The sequence below is a fragment of the Tenrec ecaudatus genome, chromosome 6 (genome assembly GCF_050624435.1).
Source record: "Tenrec ecaudatus isolate mTenEca1 chromosome 6, mTenEca1.hap1, whole genome shotgun sequence".
In the NCBI taxonomy this organism is placed as follows: domain Eukaryota; kingdom Metazoa; phylum Chordata; class Mammalia; order Afrosoricida; family Tenrecidae; genus Tenrec; species Tenrec ecaudatus.
Genome location: NC_134535.1, coordinates 149,700,765 through 149,725,230, shown reverse-complemented (window position 1 = coordinate 149,725,230; position 24,466 = coordinate 149,700,765). Strand labels below are relative to the sequence as shown.

General features: G+C 39.7%; 1 protein-coding gene across 1 annotated transcript in view; it reads left to right on the top strand.

Annotated features, from left to right (window-relative positions):
* HSPA14 (heat shock protein family A (Hsp70) member 14) overlaps positions 1-20,318 on the top strand; it is a 28,209-nt gene extending 7,891 nt beyond the window's left edge. The window contains exons 4-14 of the mRNA XM_075552345.1: positions 1,515-1,563; positions 1,716-1,821; positions 2,982-3,072; positions 3,904-4,008; positions 8,036-8,197; positions 9,307-9,462; positions 9,894-9,996; positions 14,767-14,979; positions 15,475-15,648; positions 17,649-17,719; positions 20,115-20,318. Of these exons, the coding sequence (XP_075408460.1) occupies positions 1,515-1,563; positions 1,716-1,821; positions 2,982-3,072; positions 3,904-4,008; positions 8,036-8,197; positions 9,307-9,462; positions 9,894-9,996; positions 14,767-14,979; positions 15,475-15,648; positions 17,649-17,719; positions 20,115-20,193 (1,309 nt within the window). The 3' untranslated portion in view covers positions 20,194-20,318. The remainder of the gene's footprint in view (positions 1-1,514; positions 1,564-1,715; positions 1,822-2,981; positions 3,073-3,903; positions 4,009-8,035; positions 8,198-9,306; positions 9,463-9,893; positions 9,997-14,766; positions 14,980-15,474; positions 15,649-17,648; positions 17,720-20,114) is intronic.
* The last annotated feature ends 4,148 nt before the right edge of the window (positions 20,319-24,466 follow it).

Sequence of the window (24,466 nt, the reverse complement as noted above, 5' to 3'; positions counted from 1 at the left end):
CGTCCGTGTGTGACTAAGAGCTACCTGTGCATGCTGCCTTCATAGAAAATTACCTTGTCTCAGTGGTAGATCACCTACACACATTAGGATGTATTATCTTGGTTGACTTTAATTCTCTCCTAAATAGGATTGGTACTGTGCTGAAATAATAAAAATAATAATGAAATGATTAAAAAAATAACAATAAAAGCTATTTTGGATCCACTTCATCCCCTCAATCCCATTCTGGAAAAACTTGGCTGGAATGTAATTTAAAGATTACTGGAAGGTTTCGAATAGAGGAAGAAGAGAGGCTTCTGTGAAAAGAATACTGAAAATAATAATAATGAACTGGGATGGTCAGTTCTACCATTAACTATGAGTTTGGGCACACTGCTCACCTGTTTCATCTCTGATTGGTCAGTGATAGAAAAGGAACTGCCCTTTGCCAGCCAACTGTATGCTGAATTAATATTAAGACTCTTGCCTGTCTTTACTAGCTTAGGGCTCCCAGGTGTTCAGTAACCCTTCAGTAATTATTGTTAGGAGCTACTGCATTGCTTTTGACTCAGGCCTCATGTGACCCAATAGTACTGCCCCACAGGGTCCTTTGATCTTCACAAGAGCAGATTGCCGCTGGCTGTTCCAACTACTGATTAAACAGCGGAGCACCAAGGCAGCTTCTCCAGCTGTTGATTTTCACAGTTTTCACTCTGAAGCTGGTCTCTGAGTAAAAGCTCCAGTCCCTTGGAAGAAGCATGCCACACACAGACACTGTGGGTCATCTTGGCTCCTAGATGAAAGCAAGCCCACTTGAGTCCTGTCCCTGGTCACTCACGCTCTTCCTGGAAGGGAGTGTGCTCATGCAGCCTGATGGAACGCTCTGTGCCAGGCCTTGGCGCGCTCCCTTGTTTGCTTACAAGACACTGAGCCACGCTGAATCTATTGAATGGCTGCCAAACCAACTGCACTTAGGTGCGAAGGTTGAGTGAGGCAGTGGATGTGAAAACATTTTGTAGGCTGCATAAATTAATAGATGGAGCTGCATGACACCATTGTCTTGAATTTTCCTCAGTTGCTCATTCGCTTATGGCATACATTGTCTAGGCCCTTATAGATCTATCTAGTCCTCTGTACACCGGACTCCTCCTCATGACATTGATCCACATACAGCAGTCATACTTTAGTTCAATTTAGTTGAGTTATAGACACAAGAATATAAAACTGAAAATAAATCATTGATTTAAAAAAACCACCGCAAAATGTATAAAACCTGCTATAGCAAGGTCAGTAAGAGAGCTCTTGTTTAAAAAAAACAAACTCTTGTTTCCAAATGTAAAAAACAGGCATCTGATAGAATGATTATAACCACTGAAAGTCATTTTAATCCTCTCCCCTATAATATTTGAAATTGCTATTAAGCAACTGACATTTTTGTTTTAATAATTGTAAGGTGGCATTAAGAATATAGTCCTTAAATCTCACCTGTCAGCCATCCTGATTTTAATACTTCACTGTCTTTCCTTTCTGGACAGCTCTGATGATCCGCAGGCTCAGAAGTACATCGCAGAAAGTAAATGCTCAGTGAGTATGGGTCGATGACGCTTCTCCTGCTACACAGCATAACTGACAAGATTGTGACGTGTAACATTGGTTGGAAACTCTTCCTTTATTGAGACCTCATTTTTATAAAAATGATCCCTTTTCTACCACCATTATAATGATTTATTTTGTAGGTCATTGAGAAAAAAGGGAAACTACGATACAAACTAGATATTGGAGAAGAAACAAAATTTGTTAACCCAGAAGATGTTGCCAGGCTGATATTCAGAAAAATGAAAGGTACTGAGCCCAAAGAGTTAAGTTGATGAAATTTAGGAAAAGCAAATCTGTGGAGACAGTAGCTAGATGAACAGTTTGTTAGGGTTATTATAGGAGGTTGGGGGGGGGGAAGGGATATCTAACAACATTAAGTACAAAGATGAAAATGTTCTTCAGTTTGGACCGCGATGATCGCACAACTCATTTTCATGTATTCAGCTGTATGTAGTCCTTGAATTCTATCAGTGACACTTTAAAGAAATAGTGGTCAAACAAAATGAGCCTGGTAGACAGTGACTATTCTACCCAGTTGATTTTGACTCATGACACCTTTCATGTACAAAATAGAGCCTTAGGGTTTTCTTGGCTGACCTTTCAGAAGCAGATCACCATGTTCTTCTGAGGGGCCTCTGGGCACCTTTCCTTGGCGAGGCAGTTCCCTGTTGGTGCCACCGAGTCCCTAGTGAATATTCGGCCTCAGTCCTCAAGACGAGGTGTGCTCTCAGCAGTGATGCGAGACACGTGCAGTGCGCCATGATAAGTGGTTTCATGCCAGGCTGCGGACTGAAAGACAGGTGGTTCAAATTCACTGGCCACTCGGCAGAAAAACGTGGCGGTGTGCCTCCAGAAGGATGACATGCACCATGGAGGGGCTGCTGTGAGCTGTGTGTAACTCGATAGCAAAGGGTTTGGTTTGGGCTTTTGTTTTTTTTTTAAATTTTGTCACTATGGTGACTTCTGAGGGGGAGGATTGTTGTTTTGGTGGTGGTTTTTTGTTTTTATAGATGAAAAGTCTAAAGATAACTAGTATTCTATGGGATATGTGTGGAAATTCTGGAGTAGATGATTTTTAGGGCTCCCTTCTGTGGCATTTGGTTATGAAGCTTTGGCATGGGAGGCGGCTCACCCCTTGTGGCATCTAATTTACGAGAAGGCTGGAACTGTGAATCATAAGGGTCACGCTCTTTGGAACAGACCTGGTTCCATGTCCACAAGCTATCAACAATACCACAAAGAGGGGTGCTTGGTGTAAGAGCAGAGGAAAAAGCAGACAGGGTGGAGCTGTCTGGCGAAGTGGAAGAAATTGTTCTAGTGGGGAAATCTTGGATACCAATTAATGACTCCGAAAGTATCGTTTGCCTTTTCTATTAAAATTTATTTTTCTGTTTTTTAATATATAGAAACAGCACAGTCGGCCTTGGGCTCAGATGCAAATGATGTAGTTATCACTGTTCCATTTGATTTTGGAGAAAAGCAAAAAAATGTTCTTGGGTAAGTATGTAACATGGAGTATATCTACTTTGCTTAATTAAAGAAAATGTAACTTTTGTAGTGTAATAGAAAGGTAAAGGGTAATTAGATGTGGTGTACTTTGCTTTTTCAATTTACTAGGTTAAGAATATTATGATTATGAATATTATCTAAATTTTATGTAATTAAGGCTTGTGGGAATTACATAAGGGTATGAATTTACAATTTTTAAAATGCCGTTTTAAGTAAGATTTGCCATTACTTTTTTAACAGTTTATTGGTACATAATTTGCATAACATATAATTCAATAGCTCAATCGTTCAGTCATATCAAGAAAACTTGCTATTACTTTTTTAGCTTAATTTTAGCATCAGAACTAAAAATTGAAATGTCACGTGCTGATCTTTATTCAAATATAATTGCAGAGCCTTTGCTGGATAGAATCCTACATGGAGCTTTGGTTAGCTTCAGAGTCTCATCTGTGGCAGATAATTGACTTCACTTTTGAGAACTGCAACTCCCGATTAAAGAAATTGGAAAAGCCATAGTTTTATAAATTTCTTATAGTCTCTATAGCATGGGCATTTTTGAAACACTTACTTTTCTTATTCAGCATAAGCTTGTAGTTTCTTTAGAAAATAGACTCCCAACATTGTTATTTTAAATAAAGAAATGACCTGTTCTCAGAGTGACATCCATTTCTTGTGTTCTATTACCTTGCGTCCAAAGACCATTGCACTTCTGTTTGTGAAGTCTTACTTGCTACTGCATGAAACCTTTTACTAGAGCATGTGTAACAATGTAGATTTGAACACTTGATTGTAAACTCACTGAAAGCAAATTGCCCACAGGGAAGCAGCCAGCGCTGCTGGCTTTAATGTTTTGCGATTGATTCACGAACCGTCTGCAGCTCTTCTTGCTTACGGACTTGGACAAGACTCTCCCACAGACAAAAGGTAAAGACCATATGGGAAGCTGGAAGTATGTCAGTGCAGAAAGCATTTTAGACGATGGTATTTGTGTAAAGAGGGATAATGCAGTGGTCCCCAAACTGTATGGCTGCAAAGACTTCAGAAACCTTACTTAGAATTTTTCAAAGAAACAAGTATGGGGAGAAAGCAGAGAAAGGGCAGGCTGAGAGAAGGTGGAGCTTTTCTGCCTTTTATTGCCCTCTTCGAGAAAGGTTTGAAGATGGTAGGCACTGCCACAACTAATTCAAGTTCATGTCCTGTTACCTTAACTACCAATTTCAATCCTTAGACGTGTGTAGAAGTAGTAGTTACTCTTGTAACTTGGCCAGTGAAGGGGAATCCAGGATGGGGATTTGATACTAGTTTTGGTGATGAAATGGGCGACGTTCTTGTTCAGCTGTCTTTGAGTCAGCCCCTGACTCATGGCGACCTCACAAAAGGATTGGTCTGTTATGATCGGTAAGGTTTTCTTTTTTTTTTAAATCGTTTTATTAGGGGTTCATACAACTCATCACAATACACAATACATCAATTGTGTAAAGCTCATTTGTACATTCAATTCTCTCATCATTCTCAAAACATTTGTTCTCCACTTAAGCCCCTGGCATCAGGTCCTCATTTTTTCCCCTCCTTCCCTGCTCCCCCATCCCTCATGAACCCTTGATAATTTATAAATTATTATTATGTCCTATCTTGCAGATCAATAAGATTTTCATTGGCTATTTTTTCCCCCCAGAACTAGATCACCAGGCCTTTCTTCCTATCCCTTCTTAATCTGGAAGTTTTGCTGAAACCTGGTTTGCATATAACAGTATGCAAGTTTCCACTGACAGCTGGGTGGTGTTTGTGCTTGAGATTATATTAGCTGGGAACCAAACTTGGATCTTTTGGGGGAAAGGCGAGAATTTTACCACTGAGTTACCTTACCCCTAATTGCCAAAACATGCCTTAATAGATGTGGTGCATTGTGCCACTTTACAGTCAGTCAGAGTTTACGTTAATATTCCTTCATTCTTTCACCCATTCATAAAAGAAATATGTGTAAATTACTTGGAAACTATGTTAGGTGAATTAAGTAATAGTTGTGCGTTTTACATGCATAGGAAATTGGGAATTGACTTCTAGTTCTGAATTGCTGTATAGCTACAAAATAGAGGTGGTTTGTTGTTTGTTTTGTTTGCAATAATAACTTGTACAACAAAAATCATACATGATATCTAAGATTGTATATCAATTTCTCTTATAATTCACTGGAATTACAAACTCATCTTCATTTGTTCTTAAATGAGATTTTCCGTTTCCTCATTTATAATTTCAAAAGATTAAACTGACTTCTAAATCTACTCTCATTTATTTATATTTTTCAAAACCGTTTTATTGGTAGCTAATACAGATGTCATATCATTTCATAATTCAATCACATCAAGCACTATTGTACACTTACTACCAGAATAAGTTTCAAAACGTTTTCTTTCTTCTTGAACTCTTTGATATCAGCTCCACTTTTCTCTCCCTCCCCTACTACACCCCCAAGGACCCTTATTTTACTTGCTGTCTCTATATGCTCATCGATCCTGAGTTTCACATACCATAAACCAGAAAATTTCAAGAGGACTACCCACAATGACAAAATACATCAGATATGAAACACACACTGAAAATCAGATCAGGCCCAACGTGTGTATCAGAGGGGATCAATTGACAAGATTTTTTTATTGTTAAAAGATCATTTTAGGGGCTGGGAGCTTGGAGGGATACAAAAAAAAACAAAGATCATTTTATTGGGGGCTCTACAACGCTTACAACAATCCATGCATCAGTTGTACAAGCATATTTTTACATATGTTGCCATCATTCTTTTCTAGACATTTACTTTCTATTCAGTCCTTGGAATCAGCTCCTCTTTCCCATCCCCCACTAACCTTGTGACCCGTTGATAAGTTATAAATTATTATTTTCATGTCTTATAATGGCCGGTGTCTCCCTTCCCCCATGGTTTCTGTTGTTCATCCCCCTGAGGGGGTGTGTGTGGTTATGTGTCAGTCATTGCGATCAGATCCCCCTTCCTCCCCTCCTTTCCCCACCTTCCCCCCAGCCCTGCTGGTATCATTATTCCCATTCATGTTCCTGGATTCGTGTGTCGTGAGCTCTTATCTCTTCTCTGTACCTGCGTACGTGCTCCAGTTAGCCGCAGTGAAAGGCAGCAATGGGATCAGATAGTAGGGATGAGGAAGCCTCAAGGAACCACAAGAATATTGTGTGTTCCATCACTGCTTCACTGAGCTAGTTGACTCATCCCTTTCCTATGACTCATCCCTCTGGAGGGATGTCCCACTGTCTACAGATGGGCTTTGGGTCTCTGCTCTGACCCCCCTCATTCTCAACAATATTGGTTTGTTTGTTTTGGGTCTTCTGAGGCTTGTTACCCGGTCCAGTGGACATCTCATGATTGCACAGGCTGATGTGTTTCTTTCATGTGGGCTTGTTGCTTCCCTGCTAGATGGCCGCTTGTTTAACTTCAAGCCTTTAAAACCCCAGGCACTGTATCTTTTGATAGCTGGGCACCACTTGCTTTCTTCACCACATTTACTTATGCACCCGTTTTGTCTTCAGTAATTGTGTCAGGAAGGTGAGCATCACAGAATGCAAGTTTGTTAGGATAAAGTGTTCTTGCATTGAGAGAGGGTATGAGCAGAGGCTCTCAGTATGTCTGTCCACTACCTCAGTGTACTGCCATATAAATATATGTACATAGGCCAGTATCTCTATTTTTATGCATTAATGTATTTACATATGTACACAGCTATGCTTATACCTCTATCCATAGCTTTGCTTCCTAGGTTGTTCCTGTTTCCTTTTACCTTCTTGCTGCTCCACCATCACGCTCACCCTACTTCCACCTCTTAGTAATCCCTCTCAGCTAGATTGCTGTTGCTCAAACACCTCCAGGACCTCTATGTCCTTCTTGCTGATCTTAATTCCCTAGTTGTTCCCCTGCCAATGGCGTTGTTTGCTCACTGCTCCCTTCTCCCGCTGCCTACTCCCTCCAAGTCCTTCCAGGACTGCCGGTCCCATTGCTTTCTCCTCGAGCTTGCTTCCCGTGCCTATTTTAATGTAAGTAGGCAAACCAATAATAACATAGACCAAACAAAAGATCGGGTGAAAAAGAGAGAAAACATACCTAATTCCAGGTGTGTCTGCTATGGGAGTAATTCTGGAAGCTGCCCCTTTAGGGGCTTTGTGGTTTGGCTTTGCTCCGCCCCACTGTGGGAGGTTCAGACTGGCCTAACTTCCCGTCGTGTGTCCCCAGTATTGTCTTCTGTCATGGTATGCTCCGGTCCAGTAAGGGGGCAACATGGCGAGCTGTTGTTGGCTGTACAGTCCTCTCTGTGCCTGGGCAGCTCCGTACAGGGACGTCGTCCTCCAGGCTTGGTATGCAGTTAAGGATCGAGACTGCCCTTTCTCTTTTGCCTTCTTGGTTTGTTTCCATGTGGGTGTGGCATGCCGGCCCCTCTCCCCAACCTGTAGGTTTAAAGTTGTTCTCTGTTGCACTTACTTTGAAGGAGGGCAGTCAGTTTGGCTCTGACTGGGGCTGCTGGCCCAGTAGCCCAGTCTTTTCATGCATTTGTGCACATGGTTATGGTGGCCCACAGGTGTGGTGCACTGTGGTGGGGTCAAGTGACAAAGTTTTAACCGTCCAAGTCAGGTTTATCATTTTGATCTAGTTTCTTCACATCCCTCTATTTTGGATAGAAGGAAATCACCATAGGCTTCTTTTCTGTGTAGATCTCATAAACATATCTTGGCCTTTCACTGTCATCCAGAGCCTTCTGCAAACCAGAATCTCACAATTTAGGCTCTGATTCTATTCCCTCCTTCGGCTTTGGATGATATGATTTACAAACCTTGGGTCACAAATGTTAGTGTGCTTCTTCCATGTGGATGTAGTTGATCTGTCACTTGGATCTACCCTCATTTTAAAACGTTGTGTTTCTCTGGCGATCTCTTGCAGCAACATTTTGGTGTTCAAACTTGGAGGAACATCTTTATCTATCAGTGTCATGGAGGTCAATAGCGGACTATACCGTGTCCTCTCCACAAACACTGATGATAACATAGGTGGTGTGCATTTCACAGAGACCTTAGCCCAATACCTGGCATCTGAATTTCAAAGGTGAGTACTAACGGATTTGTTAATGCATTTGAAGTTATGTTAATCTTCAGGGTCTATTCCCCCACCCTCAATTTATGACCAGTTGCTCTGTAGCATTGTGCCTGTATTTTCCCTTTAAGATAGCGACAACTAGACATGTAATTGTGGGACGCTGGACTCAAGCTTCTTTTTTAATTCTCCATGTGCTGCTCTTGTGTCTGGATAACGGAGGGTGCTGGCATTGAAAGGCTGCCTGCTGAACAGATTTTTTAACATTTAAATCTGCTGCAAACTATGTTTTTGTCACATCCCAAAGCATTGACTACAAAAAGAAATATTTTTATTTTGGTACTGGCTATAATATTCATGTATAATTCTAATTCTGTGTGCACCGATCGAATCAAACATATAAAGTTTATATTTCTACCATTGCTGTTTTAATAAAGGAAAACAATGTAGCTGAAAACAGTCTTTGCACCAGTTCTCTACTAGATTAATTTGAAAAGTGGAAAACTTGGGGGAAAGTCATCATTTTTTGTTTGTTCAGTGAGGGCCTGTGCTAGTTTTTGTCATACAGAGGTAGTGTTCAAATAAGGTTCCTGATGAGTATTTGACAAGCAATTAAAAACAATTAACTCGTCATGAAGATAAAACTTCTGCCTTGAGAGTTGATTCAAACTCCTAAGTTTGCGTTTCCAAGACAGCCTCGTCTTTCTTCCTCAGAGCGTGTGACGGGTTTGACCTGCCTACCTTGTGTTTAGTTCTCCAACACTTACCTCACAGTGCCACCAGAGCTCCTTATGGTAGATAGAGGAACTCTAATTTTACATACTTCGTATGTGTCGGAGTTCTCTGAAGGAGCACTTTTGTTGTTGTTTATGCCGGAGAGATAAATAGTTTTATACTCTTAGTGATGGAACTGTGATTATAGATGAGATGTGAGACTTTGAGAGAACTTTTAATTGTAGAGAATGATCTTAGGAAATTTTAAGGGGATTAGAAGCCATATACTGAAATCTGCTTCATGAATTTATTATTGTCTTAATGGGAATTAACCAGATTTGGGTTTCAGTGAATTGATTTTTGTTGTTGTGAAAAATATAGCCTCAAAGTCTGTGTGTTTAATGTAGGTCCTTCAGGCATGATGTGCGGGGAAATGCCCGCGCCATGATGAAGCTGATGAACGGTGCTGAGGTCGCCAAGCATTCGCTGTCAACCTTGGGGAGTGCCAACTGCTTCCTGGACTCCTTATATGAAGGCCAAGATTTTGATTGCAATGTGTCCAGGTAAAAGTGAATCTCAAGAGCATTCATATGTTGGTACTGCTTTCGCACCCATTTTTTTTTTGTATGTCTGTTTGCAACTTATTAAGCTATGCATGAAAGGGGGGGGACTTGCCTGTCTACTCCCGGGACCCACTTTTTGTCACACTAAATGACTGCCGCATAGGTAATTACATCACTTGCTTATCCTGTCACTTTATAGCTACAAATAGCAATATGAAAAGGCATCAGATTGTTAAAGAAAGGTGAGGTGTGATCTTCAGTTATTTCCTACTGAACTCTCCAGCAACGCCCTCATGACACTGCACTGCTGCGTGTTGAATGCCCTATTGGTGACCATAAAGCCAGGCTTCAGAAACCATCACATTAAGTTTGGCAGGATGTCTTGTTGGATTGTATTAAGCCTCTTTTGTCTCTTTCTCGTTTGTGTGCAGAGCAAGATTTGAACTCCTTTGCTCGCCACTTTTTAATAAATGCATAGACGCCATCAGACAACTCTTAGCTCAGAGTGGACTCACAGCAGAGGATATCAACAAGGTAATGCTTCATATTTACATACATTTTAAATCCTGTTATTGGGCTCGTCCAGTTCTTATCACAATCCATCCATCATATCAAGCACATGTGTGCATTTGCTGCCATCCTTATTCTCATTTACATACATTTTTAATGATAATTGAATTTGGGGGGTAAAAGTTTACACAGTGAGTTAGGTTCTTATTTACAGTTTCTGTACAGTTGTTTGGTGACATTACTTAGATTTTACACTACGTATCAGTGTTCTCTGTGTGGTACTCTAGTTTCGTGTCCCCTCTTTATCGTCTCATCTTTGTTTTTAAGAAACAGACAGCCTTTGGGTTTCATGCTGATGTTTTTAAAGAAAGGCACTGTGTTTGTGTGCGACTCTGCTCTTCTGGTGAACGATGGTCTCCGGGGGAAGCTCAGCTCCAGATGTAGAGGGACTCTCAGGGGCTCCTCTGGGCCCTGCTGTTTTAGTCTGTCTGGTTTTGTTTTTGTAACTAAGAATTTGAGTCTCCGTATTTTTCTCCTGTTCTACCTGGGCCATCTGCTGTGGCCCCTCCCACGTGATACTTTTCTCTTTACTTAGTTATTTTAGGACTACTTCCAGACGAGCTCTTAGATGGCCCCTTGGTTCCTGTGAGAAAATTGTTATGTATTTATATATTTTTAAGCTTGTTTTAAGAAAATTGATTAGATATTGATCTATGACTATTGAGCTCATAGCTAATGTATATGTAGTTTTGTAGCAAAACATTTCTTTCCAGTCTATTTGTGTGTATGTGAGTAAAGACTGGTAGATCTTTGAGGACTAAATATTGCAAGGCACTATCTCTAAGTGTTTTATGTAACCCAACTCATTGAATACTTGTCAATAACTCTGTGAGGGAGTCACTTTTAATAATTTCCATCAATAAACTGATGGTGTATTAGTGAAGCGCTCAGCTGCTAACTGAAAGGTCAGTGGTTGGAACCCAGCATCCACTCCACAGGAGAAAGCTGGCATTTGGCTTCCATGCAGATCACAGCCTTGGAAACCCTAGGGCAGCGGTTCTCAACCTGTGCACAGGTTGCGACCCCTTTGGGGGTGGGTGTCAAACGACCCTTTCACAGGGGTCTCCTGATTCATAACAGTAGCAAAATGACAGTGATGAAGTAGCAACGAAAATCATTTTATGGTTGGGGTCACCACACATGAGGACCTGTATGACAGGGTCGCTGCAGGAGGAAGGTGGAGAACCACTGCCCTAGGGGCCGTTCTACTCTGTCCTGTAGCTGTGCTCTGAGATAGAGTTATCTTGATGGCTGTGGGTTTGTAAGTGAAGATACAAAAGTGCAGAGAGACTTAAATAACCAAGTAAGTTGAGTTGCTTTAGCCTTTTCCCCCAGGATGACTTGTAGTCATTAAGCATCCTGTTTTTATAAACTGCAGGTGTATATCTAATATTGTCCATTGTCACTATGAAGTAATTTTCATATCAGGAAATTGCGAACATAGGAAAAGGCAACCAGTGCTATATAACTAGTTTGCGTACGTAGGCCTCTTTTCTAGCTACAGTATAGTTTCTTTCATCAACAACTTGGATTCTGTATATACAGTTTTGAATTTTATTTTTTTTATAATCTTGCAACAATTCCCTTTTTTCCCGGATTACTTGGTAGCCTTCCTAACATAAGTGACAACATTCTTCTTCATGTCTTAGGAGCGCTCGCAGGGCCCCGGGAACAGGCGTGGACTGTGTTTGGGACTGCTCTTAGGAGAGTCCCATGGCAAAGAGCGTAGGTGCCTACTTTGATCTCAAGTTACTTTCCCAAAGAGTGGAATTAATGTTTTTTTCAGCCATATATACAGCAAAAATACAAACTCTCTGTCATTGAGTTGACATTTCTATTTCTCTGGTTATTAGATTATCTTTTAACGTTTATTTAATTTCTTTGGTTTTGTATATACTCATTTCATAGTCTTTACCTGTTCAATGTTTCAATCAGTGTTTTTTAATTCTATAGATGCGCATGGTTTCTATATCAATATTAATAGCCACTCTTTGTTTAATTTTAGTCTTCTGGAGGAAAGTATTTGACATTTAGAAGTTTCACTTATGCATGAGCTTAAATCTGTTATACTTATTTCATCGGCTGCTAAGATTATAAATACCATCTCTTCAGATACATGACAAATATTTCATTCTATTTCCTTTGAATTTGCCTGTTTGGAGGGTTTATTACTACTTTGGTAGGTGCTGTCTGATGGAGATCTTTTCGTGTGTGTGTGTGTGTGTGTGTGTGTGTGTGTGTGTGTGTGTTGTCGCCATTCAGTACGTTTAGAACACTTCCGATGTGGCAGGCATTAAATTCCTTGTCCTTGCCTTCTCAGAGGGCTGTCACAGTTTGATAGCACAAATAGTACACCTCCCAATTGCTTGAATGAGGTTGAAGATGTTCTTGGTATTCAGGATGCTGCTAAACTCTCTCATGGGTTTTGTTGGACTTGCCTGGGTTTGGCAGAATTTTGTCTGGTTTTTTATTTTTCTTTCGAGTAGTCCTGTTCCTCGCCTTTCTAGTTGGTTTATCTCCAGTTTTCTCTTGGTTTGTTTTCAGACTTTCTGGGACACTTCCATTACTTTTCTAAATGCTTAAACTGAATTAAACGCACTGCATCCAGTTGTTTCCAGACGGGGTCGAAGGGCCACTGTGGGTCTCCAGACGAAGTCTCAGCGGGGAGAGAGCCCGTCTTTCCCCGCAGAGCAGTTTCTGCCCTCACGCTGCTGACCTTGGGCACGAGCAGCCCGGCTTGGAACCACTAAGCCACCACGGTTTAAACGCTAGCTCCCTTATTTCAGTTTTATTTTCCCAGAACAAAAATAGCTATAATTTTACTTCATTCAGACAGCTTTGCTTTCACCACAGTGTATTCCGTCATGTGCAACAGGCTTTTCATACACTGTAGTGTGTTCCCTTTCAGAATAATCTGCAGTACTGTATCGTTTTCTTTTTGTTGGTTAGCTTCTTATTTTCTCATTTCCAAGCAGTTATGCAGTGTGACTGTTTTACAGCAGTTTGGTTTCGTTTTATGAAATCCAGCTAATGCACTTGAAAAGCCCGTGGTATTTTTTAAACATGTATTTTCTATTAAAAGTTGTTTGCCAAAGGAATCTCATGCAGCACACAATGTTTAAGGAATTTATTTAAATTAAAATTTGCTGCTCACTGCATTAAGTTACATATTATTTAACTTTATCCATTTAAATGAAACTATTCCAAGATCCAAAATTATCCTGGGTCATTTCGTTTTTACAGTACGCTTGCTTACTGCCAGAGCTCTTTAATGTTGACTCTGATTGAAAAAAAAACATGCTTAATATATTGTTGTTCTTATGGAACTTACCTGAAATCATAGAGTTTTAGAGGAGACTTTTTATGTACTTCCAAAGCACATCTTCTGGGGGATCTTTGTCAAGATCAATGCTTTTGTTTTGTTAATCCTTCAACTGATGTGTCTCATGCCTTCTCTGAAGAGTAATATGGTATCACTCATCATTTCACACCTAATATTAAAAAGACGTCGTTTTCATCATCTAGACCTCTTAACTATCATGATCTTTTAGAACATAAAAGATATTAAATAAGTACTTGTTGATTGTTTCCTTTATTGACTACATCTGGGCTAATATAACTGTATTCTGAATATGCTCCTAGGATTCAGAATATAGAATGTTCACAAATGAAAATGGATGATCTGGTCACAGATTTCAGCATTACTTGTATTGCATGAAGTTCTTCAGGGGCCACTGATTCAATTGATCCCTTGGTTCAAGGAGTCTAAAATGTAGTTGTGGAAAGCATCTGTTTGTTTTTTTTTCCCCCTCAAAATTACTGTTCTCCCATATGAAGGCAAAACTCTGGAATTATTTGAAAATAAAGTGATTGGCAATATTTATTGTGTCACAAAAATATGCTGTAAGACATTTTTTAACTGCGAGAACAGTGTGTTAGGCTGGCTTGACTAGAGAAACAAATCCAAACACACTCATAGATGTGTAAGAGCTTTACATCAAGAAGTATCGTGTATACGCAATGTAAGCCGACCCGAATAGCAGCCAAGGCACCTAATTGTACCACAAAAACTGCATTAAAAATGTGCTGGAAAACTTGGCTTATATGCAAGTATATACGATAATCGTATACCCAGCAAACATCCCAGATCAGGTCCATAAGACTGATACTAGCCCACAAGTCCAATATCAGGCCATTAATCCCTCTTCAGACTGATGCGGCTACATGCAATGATGCAGAATGCAGGAAGATGGCAGGCTGGTGGGTGAAAGACTTGTGGATCCAATGATGGTGGCTGCATCACAGGGCTCGCAGCTCTCCAAGTGACTCAACAGCAGGAAGGTGCAGGCAGAGGGGTGTGGGTGGTTCCCAGAGCCCTCCTTATTAGAAGGCCACGCCCACAAGGCTGGACTCCACCCCTACGTTCTCTATCAGATTGACCTGAAAGCATGTAACTACCACAGACAGACAGTACAAAACATTCATATGTAATTACTGTTCAAATGATTATTTGAGGTTAAGCCTCATTTGCACATTATTAGTCTTGAACTATATACACGTTGATGTACTTACTGCATATTCTAATATGTGGTGAGATTTTTTGGTAAGTAAAGAACTAATGTCAAGATAATATTAAACTTAGGACGGACTTGCATCACAAAAACAAGAAGATGGCCTGGCTTATTGCATGTAGCTTCAAAAAGCGAGAATTTGAAAGCGCTCTTTGTTTTCCAGGTGGCCCTTTGTGGAGGATCTTCTCGAATGCCAAAGCTGCAGCAGCTAATTAAAGACCTTTTTCCTGCTGTGGAGCTTTTAAGTTCCCTGCCTCCAGACGAGGTGATCCCCATGGGTGCGGCCATAGAAGCAGGGATTCTTATTGGGAAGGAAAACTTCTTAGTGCAAGACTCTCTTAAGATTGAATGTTCAGCCAAAGATATTTTAATTAAGGTGTGTACAGCTTTTCTATACTTTTCAAAAAAATAAAATGGCAAACTAACTGCTATACATTTTTATGGCAGACAATCTTGTATCTTACATCTTAGTATTTTGATTAAATTCTTAATTTTACTTTTAATGAATTTCTTAATGTCCTTTTACTTATTTATCTAATGTACTATTTTCTTAAATTAAAATTGTAATTACAAGCTTCTAATATAGATAAAGCATAGCTTAAAGTGTTTTAGGATTAGGGAATCACTTCTGTTTTCTCTTTGCCTTGCTGTGGTTTCTAGGTTATCAAAGGAACATTTTTGGTATTTGATTAAATATGTGAGGTGGCTTCAAAAGTTTCCTGGGAAAAATTCTATTTCTTAATTCAGTTTTTCCACAAACGTTTGGAGCCCCGTGTATGAAACATTAAAATATTTAACATAGTGCTGAGGTAATTGTTTTCTTGTGAAGATGAATACCAAAGGATGTGCTTGTACTTTTTCTGCTTCTTAGGGAGTGGATGAATCAGGAATCAAGAGATTCACAGTACTGTTTCCATCAGGAACTCCTTTGCCAGCTAGAAGGCAGCACACCTTACAAGCACCTGGAAATATGTCTTCAGTATGCCTGGAACTCTATGAGTCAGAGGGAAGAAATTCCGCAAACGAGGAAAACAAATTTGCACAGGTGAACACACAGGATCAGACTGAATTAGTGCCATGAAACTTTAGCTTTTCTTTCAGCTTCAAATTCATTCCATTTAATATTTCAGTTACTACAAAATACAGTACAGACATCTAACCTTTTCACAAATGAATCATTTCTTATTCATTTTTGAGAGAGGGAATAAATAGGCCAGAATAAGGTGTTAGGGAAACATAACAACAAAATACAGTTTGGATTTATAGTGCTTCAGTTTGTCCTCTTGACCCTCTCCCAGCTGTTTGGGAGCAAGGTAAGCGAAAGGGAAAATAACATCTTTGTTGTTGTTCTCTGACTGCCAGGTGCTGTGTCAGGCGTAATCCCAAATGCTGTCAGGTAAACATTCTGGTTCCCATTTTACAGATAAGAGACCAAGGCTCATGGTAGCAGGAGCCTTGCTAGTTTCTTGTAAGCATTTACTCTCTACTTGGCTTCTCTCACCATTTTACCCTGCTGCCTCTGAAGCAGGGTGCATTTGTACCCCCAACAGAAAAAAAACAAGGCCTTTTTTTTCTTTCAAAATTCCACATATACATTTCATAATATAGGATCATCTGCCTCTTTCAAAAGGCGTCCTGGTGGTGCTATTGGGTAAACATTTGACTGCTGACTGCAAGGTTGTTGGTTCAAACCCACCATACTCTTCAGGAGAAAGATGAAAACTGTCAGCTCCCGTAAACATTGACAGCCTGGCAGTAGGTTTGGTTTGGGTCTTAGTTGTTTTAAAAAGACTAAGGAGGAGCCATGGTATTTATTAGAAATGTGCCCCACGTTTATAGTTGCGCTAAAACGTACACAAGAGCTATAGAACTGTTTTCAGTATGACTGGGAGCCTGGGTGTGTGACGGGGGTGCGGTAGTGGTTCCAGCCCATCCTGAGCCTGTGCACAATGGAATGAGACAGGGCCCAGCGCTGCGGCTGCTGCATCGCTCTGCCTGGTGGCGGGTCCTGTTTCTGCAGACTCTCTACAGGGAGAAAGCGCCTGATTAAGTAGATGTGCATTTTTAGATATTCCCGCACATGGAAAGAAAATGTCTACCCACCTTTAAGCTGCAATCTGAAAATCTTACAAGTGGGTGGGTTTTAAAATGCCATAAGAAGCCTTTTGCTTCTTAGCCTTACACAGGCATTGTGTTACACAGTACCTTACACAGGTACTGCGGTATTTCCCACGTTTAACAGCCTAGAGCCCCTCTTGAGATATCTCTGAGGTATGCCGGCGCTGAGCTTGTTATGGCAGTCCAAGAAATGAATGTGAATTACCACACATGCATCGTTAAAACAGGTGTCGGTAACAAAAGAGAATGTATTTACATGATTGTATTTATTTAATGTGTGTCTATACGTGTATACGCCAAAAAAAAAATGGGTGGGACCAGACTAGACTATTTGGTTATATTGGAAGAGGTGTGTACATACATAGATATGTACATATGTGTATATGCTTGTATGCTTTTTAGCTTTAATGTACCTTGCTAACAAAAACATGATGACATCTGTACACACAAAACGCCTGGTCCCAGCCCAGACCGAACAACTCGGATCTCTGGAGTAGCACCTTTCAACTAGAATATCTCTCAGAAGCTCCTCTGGGTCATTGTGATGTGACATTGACTCAAGTTCCCAAAAGGAAAGTACGAAGGAGCTATAAAAAAGTTTGTGGAAAAGTCTCATGATCTTTTAATTTCATTTTTTGAAGCCCTCTTGCAGTCCTTATTTTTTTGAGACAAAGAGTATTTCTTAGAAATAACGCTTTAATTTAGGTCAGGCATTTAAGAGGAATAAGTCAGTAGTTATAGTACATCATCCTTCTAGAGGAGATATTATCAATTAAGAAAGTCCAACTAGTCTCTGCATGCTCTTTAAAATTAGTAAGAATGGAAAACTATCCTGTTTAAACTTGTTGATTAACTCTTTGGAATAATTAGTACATGAATTTAATGTCAGAGTCCTAAATTTGTCTTTGTCGTTCTTTGTGTAAACAGGTTGTACTGCAGGATTTAGATAAGAAGGAAAATGGATTGCGTGATATAATAGCTGTTCTTACTATGAAAAGGTACAAAATTAAATTACTACTAATATTTTTAAGTTGACTTTAAGGCTATACATTTTTGAAAATTTATATTTTTCACCCATTTTCATTCTGTACAAATCATTTATTCAAAACTTAACAAAGATGTTACTGGTGAATTATGCTTTATCCAAAACTATTATGTGCCAAAGAAAAGTACATTTTAAGTCACTTGCATCCTATATTTATTTCTCTATGATTATTTTGGGAATGATCAATCTGAAAAACTGGTACATAATTGATGTAATGTTAATGAGTTTTAAATAGACATTATATAAGTGTGCATAATTAATATTATTTGCCCTGTGAAAGGATGCTGGTTTCACTTTCATAGACTCTCTACGAAGTAAAGTGTGCATTAAATTCCTCTATTGCCATTTTCCTAACAGCAGTCCATTCTGGTTTTAAAGTAAGCCTTTTCCATGTTAAAGCCAGCTCCAGTGCTGTTGAGGCGTCTCCCACTTACTGCAACCTACAGAACAACATAGAGCTTCCCAAGTGCTACATCTGCATCCCTCTGGGTGGGCTGCGGGGTTACAGACACTGCCCTTTTTTTCATTCCCGCAGTGGTTAACAAGTGAGCACTATAATCGCTGCATACTCTATAAGCCAAAATATCAGATACATAAGGAGGGATTTGCCTGGGCCTGAGCTCTAAAAAGCATGATGCATCTTTAATTGGTATAATTGTGCAATTTACATATAGAGTCTTAAATGTAAATTTTTTATCTTTAAAATTTTTTTTAATCATTTTATTGGGGCTCATACAACTCTTATCACAATCCATACATATATCATCGTGTCAAGCACATTTGTACATTTGTTGTCATCATCATTCTCAAAACGTTTGCTTTCTACTTAAGCCCTTGATATCAGCTCCTCATTTTTCCCTTCTCTCCCCTCCCTCAGGAACCCTTAATAATTTATAAATTAGTATTGTTTTGTCATATCTTACACTGTCCAATGTCTCCCTTCACCCACTTTTCTGTTGTCCGGTCCCCAGGGAGGAGGTTATATTTAGATCCCCAGTATGGCCACTCTCACCACTGGTCTGAAGGGATCATCTGTCCTGGATTCCCTGTGTTTCCAGTTCCTATCTGTACCTGTGGACATCCTCTAGTCTAGCCAGATTTGTAAAATAGAATTGGGATCATCAGTGTGGGGGGGGGGAAGCATTTAATAACTAGAGGAAAGTTGTGTGCTTCATTGGTGCTACATTGCATTTTTTTTGAAGAAATATATGTTTATCTCAGTACTCTAAGAAGAAATTCCTAAGAATTATGTTCTAAGTAAAGTACAAGGGGGCTTCAAGAAGTTTGTGGAAAAAATGAATTGCTTTAATTCTTAGTTTCCGTGAATTTTTGAAGCTGCTCTATTCCAGTGGTTGTCAACCTTCCTAATGCTGCGATCCTTAATAAAATTCCTCATGTTGTAGTGACCCCCCACCATAAAATTATTTTCTTTCTTTTTTTTTAATATTGAGAAAGTTTATATTTAGCATTAGTCAGCTGGACTCACTTTAGATCATTCCAATTTTGTTGGCAACATCTCAGCCGTCATAGTCAGGAGCCAGTCGAACATGCGCCTTCTTCTCACCACCGTCAGGTCTGATCAAGTGTTGACCTTGGCTCCGTCAATGTCACAGAGCTTCCTTACAGCCTGTGTGATCTGGTGTGTGTTGGCTTTGACATCCACAATGAACACAAGTGTGTTGTTATCTTCCATCCTCTTCGTGGCAGACTCTGGTCAAGGGGAACTTGATGACGGCACAGTGGGCCAGCTTGTTTCTCCTGGGGGTGCTCTGCCCAGGGTATTTGGGCTGCCTTCTTAGTCTCAGGGTCTTGGGCCGCCGGATGGTGGGTGACGTGCAGATCTTCTTTTTTTGAGGCTGTGGGGGCCTTTCAGCGCGGCCTTCCTGGCTGTTAAAGCCTTTGCTTTGGCTTCTGTTTGGGGAGGGCCAGGAGCGTCCTTCTTCACCCTCAGCGCCATCTTCTTAAAAATCATAAAATTACTTTCGTTGCTACTTAATAACTAATTTTGCTGTTATGAATGGCAATGTAAATATCTGATATGTAGGATGTATTTTAATTGCTACAAATTGAACATAATTAAAGCATAGTGACTAATCACAAAACATTTGTGTTTTCCAATAGTCTTAGGCAACCCCTGGGAAGTGGTGGTTCAATCCCCTAAAGGGGTCCCGACCCAGAGGTTGAGAACCGCTGCTCTATACTGTCTTTACAGACACTAAAATGGTGTTTTGATCTGTAGCTTCATGTTCTTTCAAAAGATAAGGTTCTCTCTCATTTACTATATATTGTCACGGTCTTTGTTTTTATAAGATGAGGTTGTAAAATGTTATTTCTTTTTGTTTGTTTAGAGATGGATCTTTACATGTGGCTTGCACAGATCAAGAGACTGGAAAATGTGAAGCAATCACTATTGAGGTGGCGTCTTAGCGTTTTAGAGAAACCCTAAATTTGTACAACCAGAAGGTCAACATTGTTCGGTTTTGTTTATAAGTGATGTTTATAGTAAAGTCCTTTTTATGCAAACTATATATTGTTTCTATTAAACAACAATATATTGATAAGTGTTGGGATTTTTTTATTTCATTTAAGAGAAATGACTAATAGTGGAAAATGTAGGCAACATTCCCATGATGAAGCTACTTAGAACAAAAGTCAATTTATTGAAGGAAGTTTTACTAGGAATTTATTGTTGTAAGTGCTTTTGCCCTTAGGACTTTCCATTTTTCAAACTTTTCTTGATTCTTGTTTGATATAGAACAACTGAAAGTCCTAGATATTACATGGAAAAAACAATTAGAGACCAATATGCAACCAACCATTAAAAAATTAACAAATTCACAAACTTAACAGTTGTGTACATATGAAGTTGTGTACACTTACAAAAAGAAGTTTACAAGTCTGAATACCAAATTATTAGCAGTGACTTTTGAGGGAGAAATACGGTGAGAAAATTTTAACTTAATTCTTTTTGTAACTTAATGAAAGGAAACCTATTTTTCTTTTGAAATGAAAGTTTTGATATATATATATATAATCAGTTTACCAACGACCATTTCCCAGGTGCACTAAGATACTCTGGGATGCTGATGAAAACATGATTCTCAAATAAAACTAGTGAATCAGATTTTTCCATATCAAAGCAGGAGCCCAAAGGTTAGCAGTGTCCACCAGACTTTACTGCCAAGGAGAGTTAACCTTCATTTCTCCCCTCAGTTCCCAGCAGAGCAGACAAGAGAAACCATATGTGTGTTTCCACTATTTAAGTTTTATGGGTTTGGTCTGTTCTTGTTTTTGTATGGAGTTATATGGCAATGCTCTTGTTTCTAAAGATAAAGAAGCTAAACTTAATTTTTTTCATGATTATTACACAGCAAATTATTGGAAAAACCATGAAGACAATGCAGATACCCTTTTAAATCTATGAGATTTAAATATAAGAAGCAATCTCAAAAACAAATTTTATTTGGACTTATTAATATAGTTTCCCAAATTTAAACTTTTGGAAATAAAATACATATTTCCAAAACGTAGACACCTAAAGGTCAAGTACTACATCTAAGTGCTTTAAAAAAATTCTTGAAGATTTTACTTTGGGTAATTGTTATGGGTTGGCAAATTATGGCCTGTGGTCCAGGATCTAACAGCTTCCTGGTGGTGCAGTGCTTGAGTGCTGACGGAAAGGCTCGTTAACCAAACCACAGCTGTTCCCGAGAAGGAAGATGCGGCAGTCTGCTTTTGTGAAGGTTTCAGCCCTGGCATCTGTGTGAGGCACTTCCACTCTGTCCTAAGCTTCGAATTGACTCATCAGAAAGAGGTCAAGCCTGAATCGATTCCCCACCATTGTATAAATAACGTTTAATAACAACACAGCCATGAGCATTTGTTTAGGTTTTGTTTCATTCTACAGCGCCCAGGTTGAGTAGTCAGAACAGAGGCTATATGGCCCACAAAGCTTACAACATTTACTCTCTGACGCTGCGGAAAGTTCAGATTATTTGTTGTAAACTTCACTTTTACTGATAGACTATTATTCTGGCCATATTATCTGGATTATTTAAATTGCAAATGCTTGATCCAGTGCTTCCAAAAGACAGTATTTAAGGGATCACTCTGTTTTCTCAGTGAAAAAGAATTTGGGGGCTATAAAATTCTGTATTTCTCATTGAGGGCACTGCTGTGTGTCTGTCAGTGGCTTGTTTTTCTCCATTCATTTAGCTAGAATTTCTCAAGATAAATGCCTCAGAATGCCTTTATATTCTTTGAAATTGTTGAGTACCCCCAGAAATTTTGTTTTTAATGGTCATGTAGATATCGCTATATACCACACGTTAAAATCAAGGTATTTTAAAAACCATGACTCACTTTTAAAGAACAACAAAAATTTGGGTAATTTAAAAAGTATCACTACTAGGATTCCAGTTCACACGTGTTTGAGTTTATTCCACAAAGCGTGTTTAAACACTCTGGTCAGTAGTGGGTGAATGCTGACAAGTTCTCTCAGTAATATGCATGCACCTGCCCTGGTCTTGTGAGGGCGCTGCAGAGATCCAATCAGAACAGTGGCTTCTGAGGGGATCTGCTTGGGCCGGTTAAGTTGACAGCAAAGGTCAGATCAGAAGATAATGACCACGATTAGGGATTCCTCAGTGGAAAATTTGATAGGTTTTCTTGAAGGGAGCTTATTATGCAAAAGCTTTTTTAATTGGAAACTGCACTGATGAGAAAAAAGCCAGGAAGTTTGCGCCAAGGAGTTCTCTCCATCACGGCAATGTCCCTGTTCATTGTTCAAGGGTAGCAGGTGTTGCCCTAAGCGAAAGTCATTGGGAAACCTTACCCCCATCCAGCCTAGAGCCCTGATCCTGCCCTTTTGGACTTTTTTGTTTCCCTAACTCAAAGGACATTTAAAATGAACACTAGTTAAGTCCTTCAAGGATGCCAAAACTAATATTTTGATGTGTACATTGGAGAGTACAAAATTCTTCAGGGAAAGGCTGGAGAAATGGAAACACTGCCTATAGAAGTGTACAGGCCTAGATGAAGACATGGCAGAAAATAATAGCTTCACACTATGATATTTTCATTTAATAAAGGCTTCTTTGGTTTTGTAGAAATAGTTTCTAGCTTGCCCTTATAAATGATAATAAAAATAACATTTTATGAAAATAACTTTTAAAAACATAATGGTAGCGGTGATATTTAAAATTTCTCCCCCCAAATTTTTTTTCCCAAATCTCGTTAATAACTTAATAGAAGATAGCTCTGTTCTCATGTCTGCTTTTTTGGATTTCAAGCTGTTGGAATATGAAAGTTGTAAAACCTCCAGAAACTCCTGTGGACTCATGAGAAGATGAGTACAGAAGACAGATAACATCTTGGCACTATAATGAAAATAGTAATGAAGTTATCAACAGCCAAAGAATCTTAGGGTTCCTGCACCATATTTGGAGAACCACACCTTAAATAGTAAACATAATAATGAATATTGAAGAAATGGTTGGTAGTCTAGAATTAATAGGATTCAGGAGTGGAGAAACCAATGACATTGCTGGTTTACTATATATATATATATACACACACACACACATTCCAAAAACTTTAATTCATTTCTTTTTTTTGGTGAGGAAAATTAAAACTTTTTAAAAAATTAAACCACTAGGACAATACATCAGCTTTAAAATAGCAAACGGATAGGCTATAGTCTCACTTCCGGTATTGAGTTGGTAGAAAAGTGACATGTCCCTTATCGAAATATGTCACTGAAGCAGGAGCACCACATAAGTACAGAGGCCTCAGGCAGATGGTGGTATTTGGTAACGGGGTGGCTCTCTGCTTCAAAGGAGTCAGTTCTCCCTCATCCCTGAGTCACTCAATCTCCCCTGATTTTCCTGTTGCCAGGAAATTGGTGTAACGGGCTTCTGATCATACAGGGACTAAGCAAGCAGCCAGACCTGCCATCAGGAAAGACTGCTACAGAATGACATTGTTTGGAAGAGGGCGAACAACAATGAAGCCCCCAGAGAGACGGCTACAGCGGCTACAGACCTTTCTGTTCATAACGACTGCACAGGCCCGGGCAAGGGTTGGTTTTGTTCCAGAAAAGGTCATGAGGTGGTCAACTCAACAGCAACTACGAGCAAGTAAGACAGGCCACGTGCACGCTTTTATTTCATTCAGCAGCCAAGTTTCTCTTCCCTTGCTCATTCCCAGATACTGGTGGATATGTAACCATCAGACCTCACCCCCCCACTTTTCTTCCAAGGGGAAGTGTTACTGAGAGATGGTCCTGTCACTCTCGTGCACAGAACAGCCAGTGAGAAGGAAGCTCTGCCTCCCGTAGCCAGGGTGACAGTCATTCATGTTTCTGCATACTCCCTGTGCTGAAAGATTCCCTGTGTGAGAATTTCGAGAACAGCACATCTTGACAGCCAGGTAAAGGCCAAAGAGCCATTCAAACGTTCTTATCCAAACCACCCTGGCTTCTGGCATGGCATCCGACTCAATCTCAGACCCTTGTATGTAAAACAAAACCAAGAGAAACGAAAACCTACAGATCCATTTTCCTCTTCTGAATTAGTGCGCTCATGGATTTTTACAGCTTATGGAAAACAGGGTGATGATACTTCTTGTAAACAGGAGCTTGGCAAGAAAGAAATATTTCTAAAACTCCACAGATTATGATAAACAGGTTGGAGGAACATGC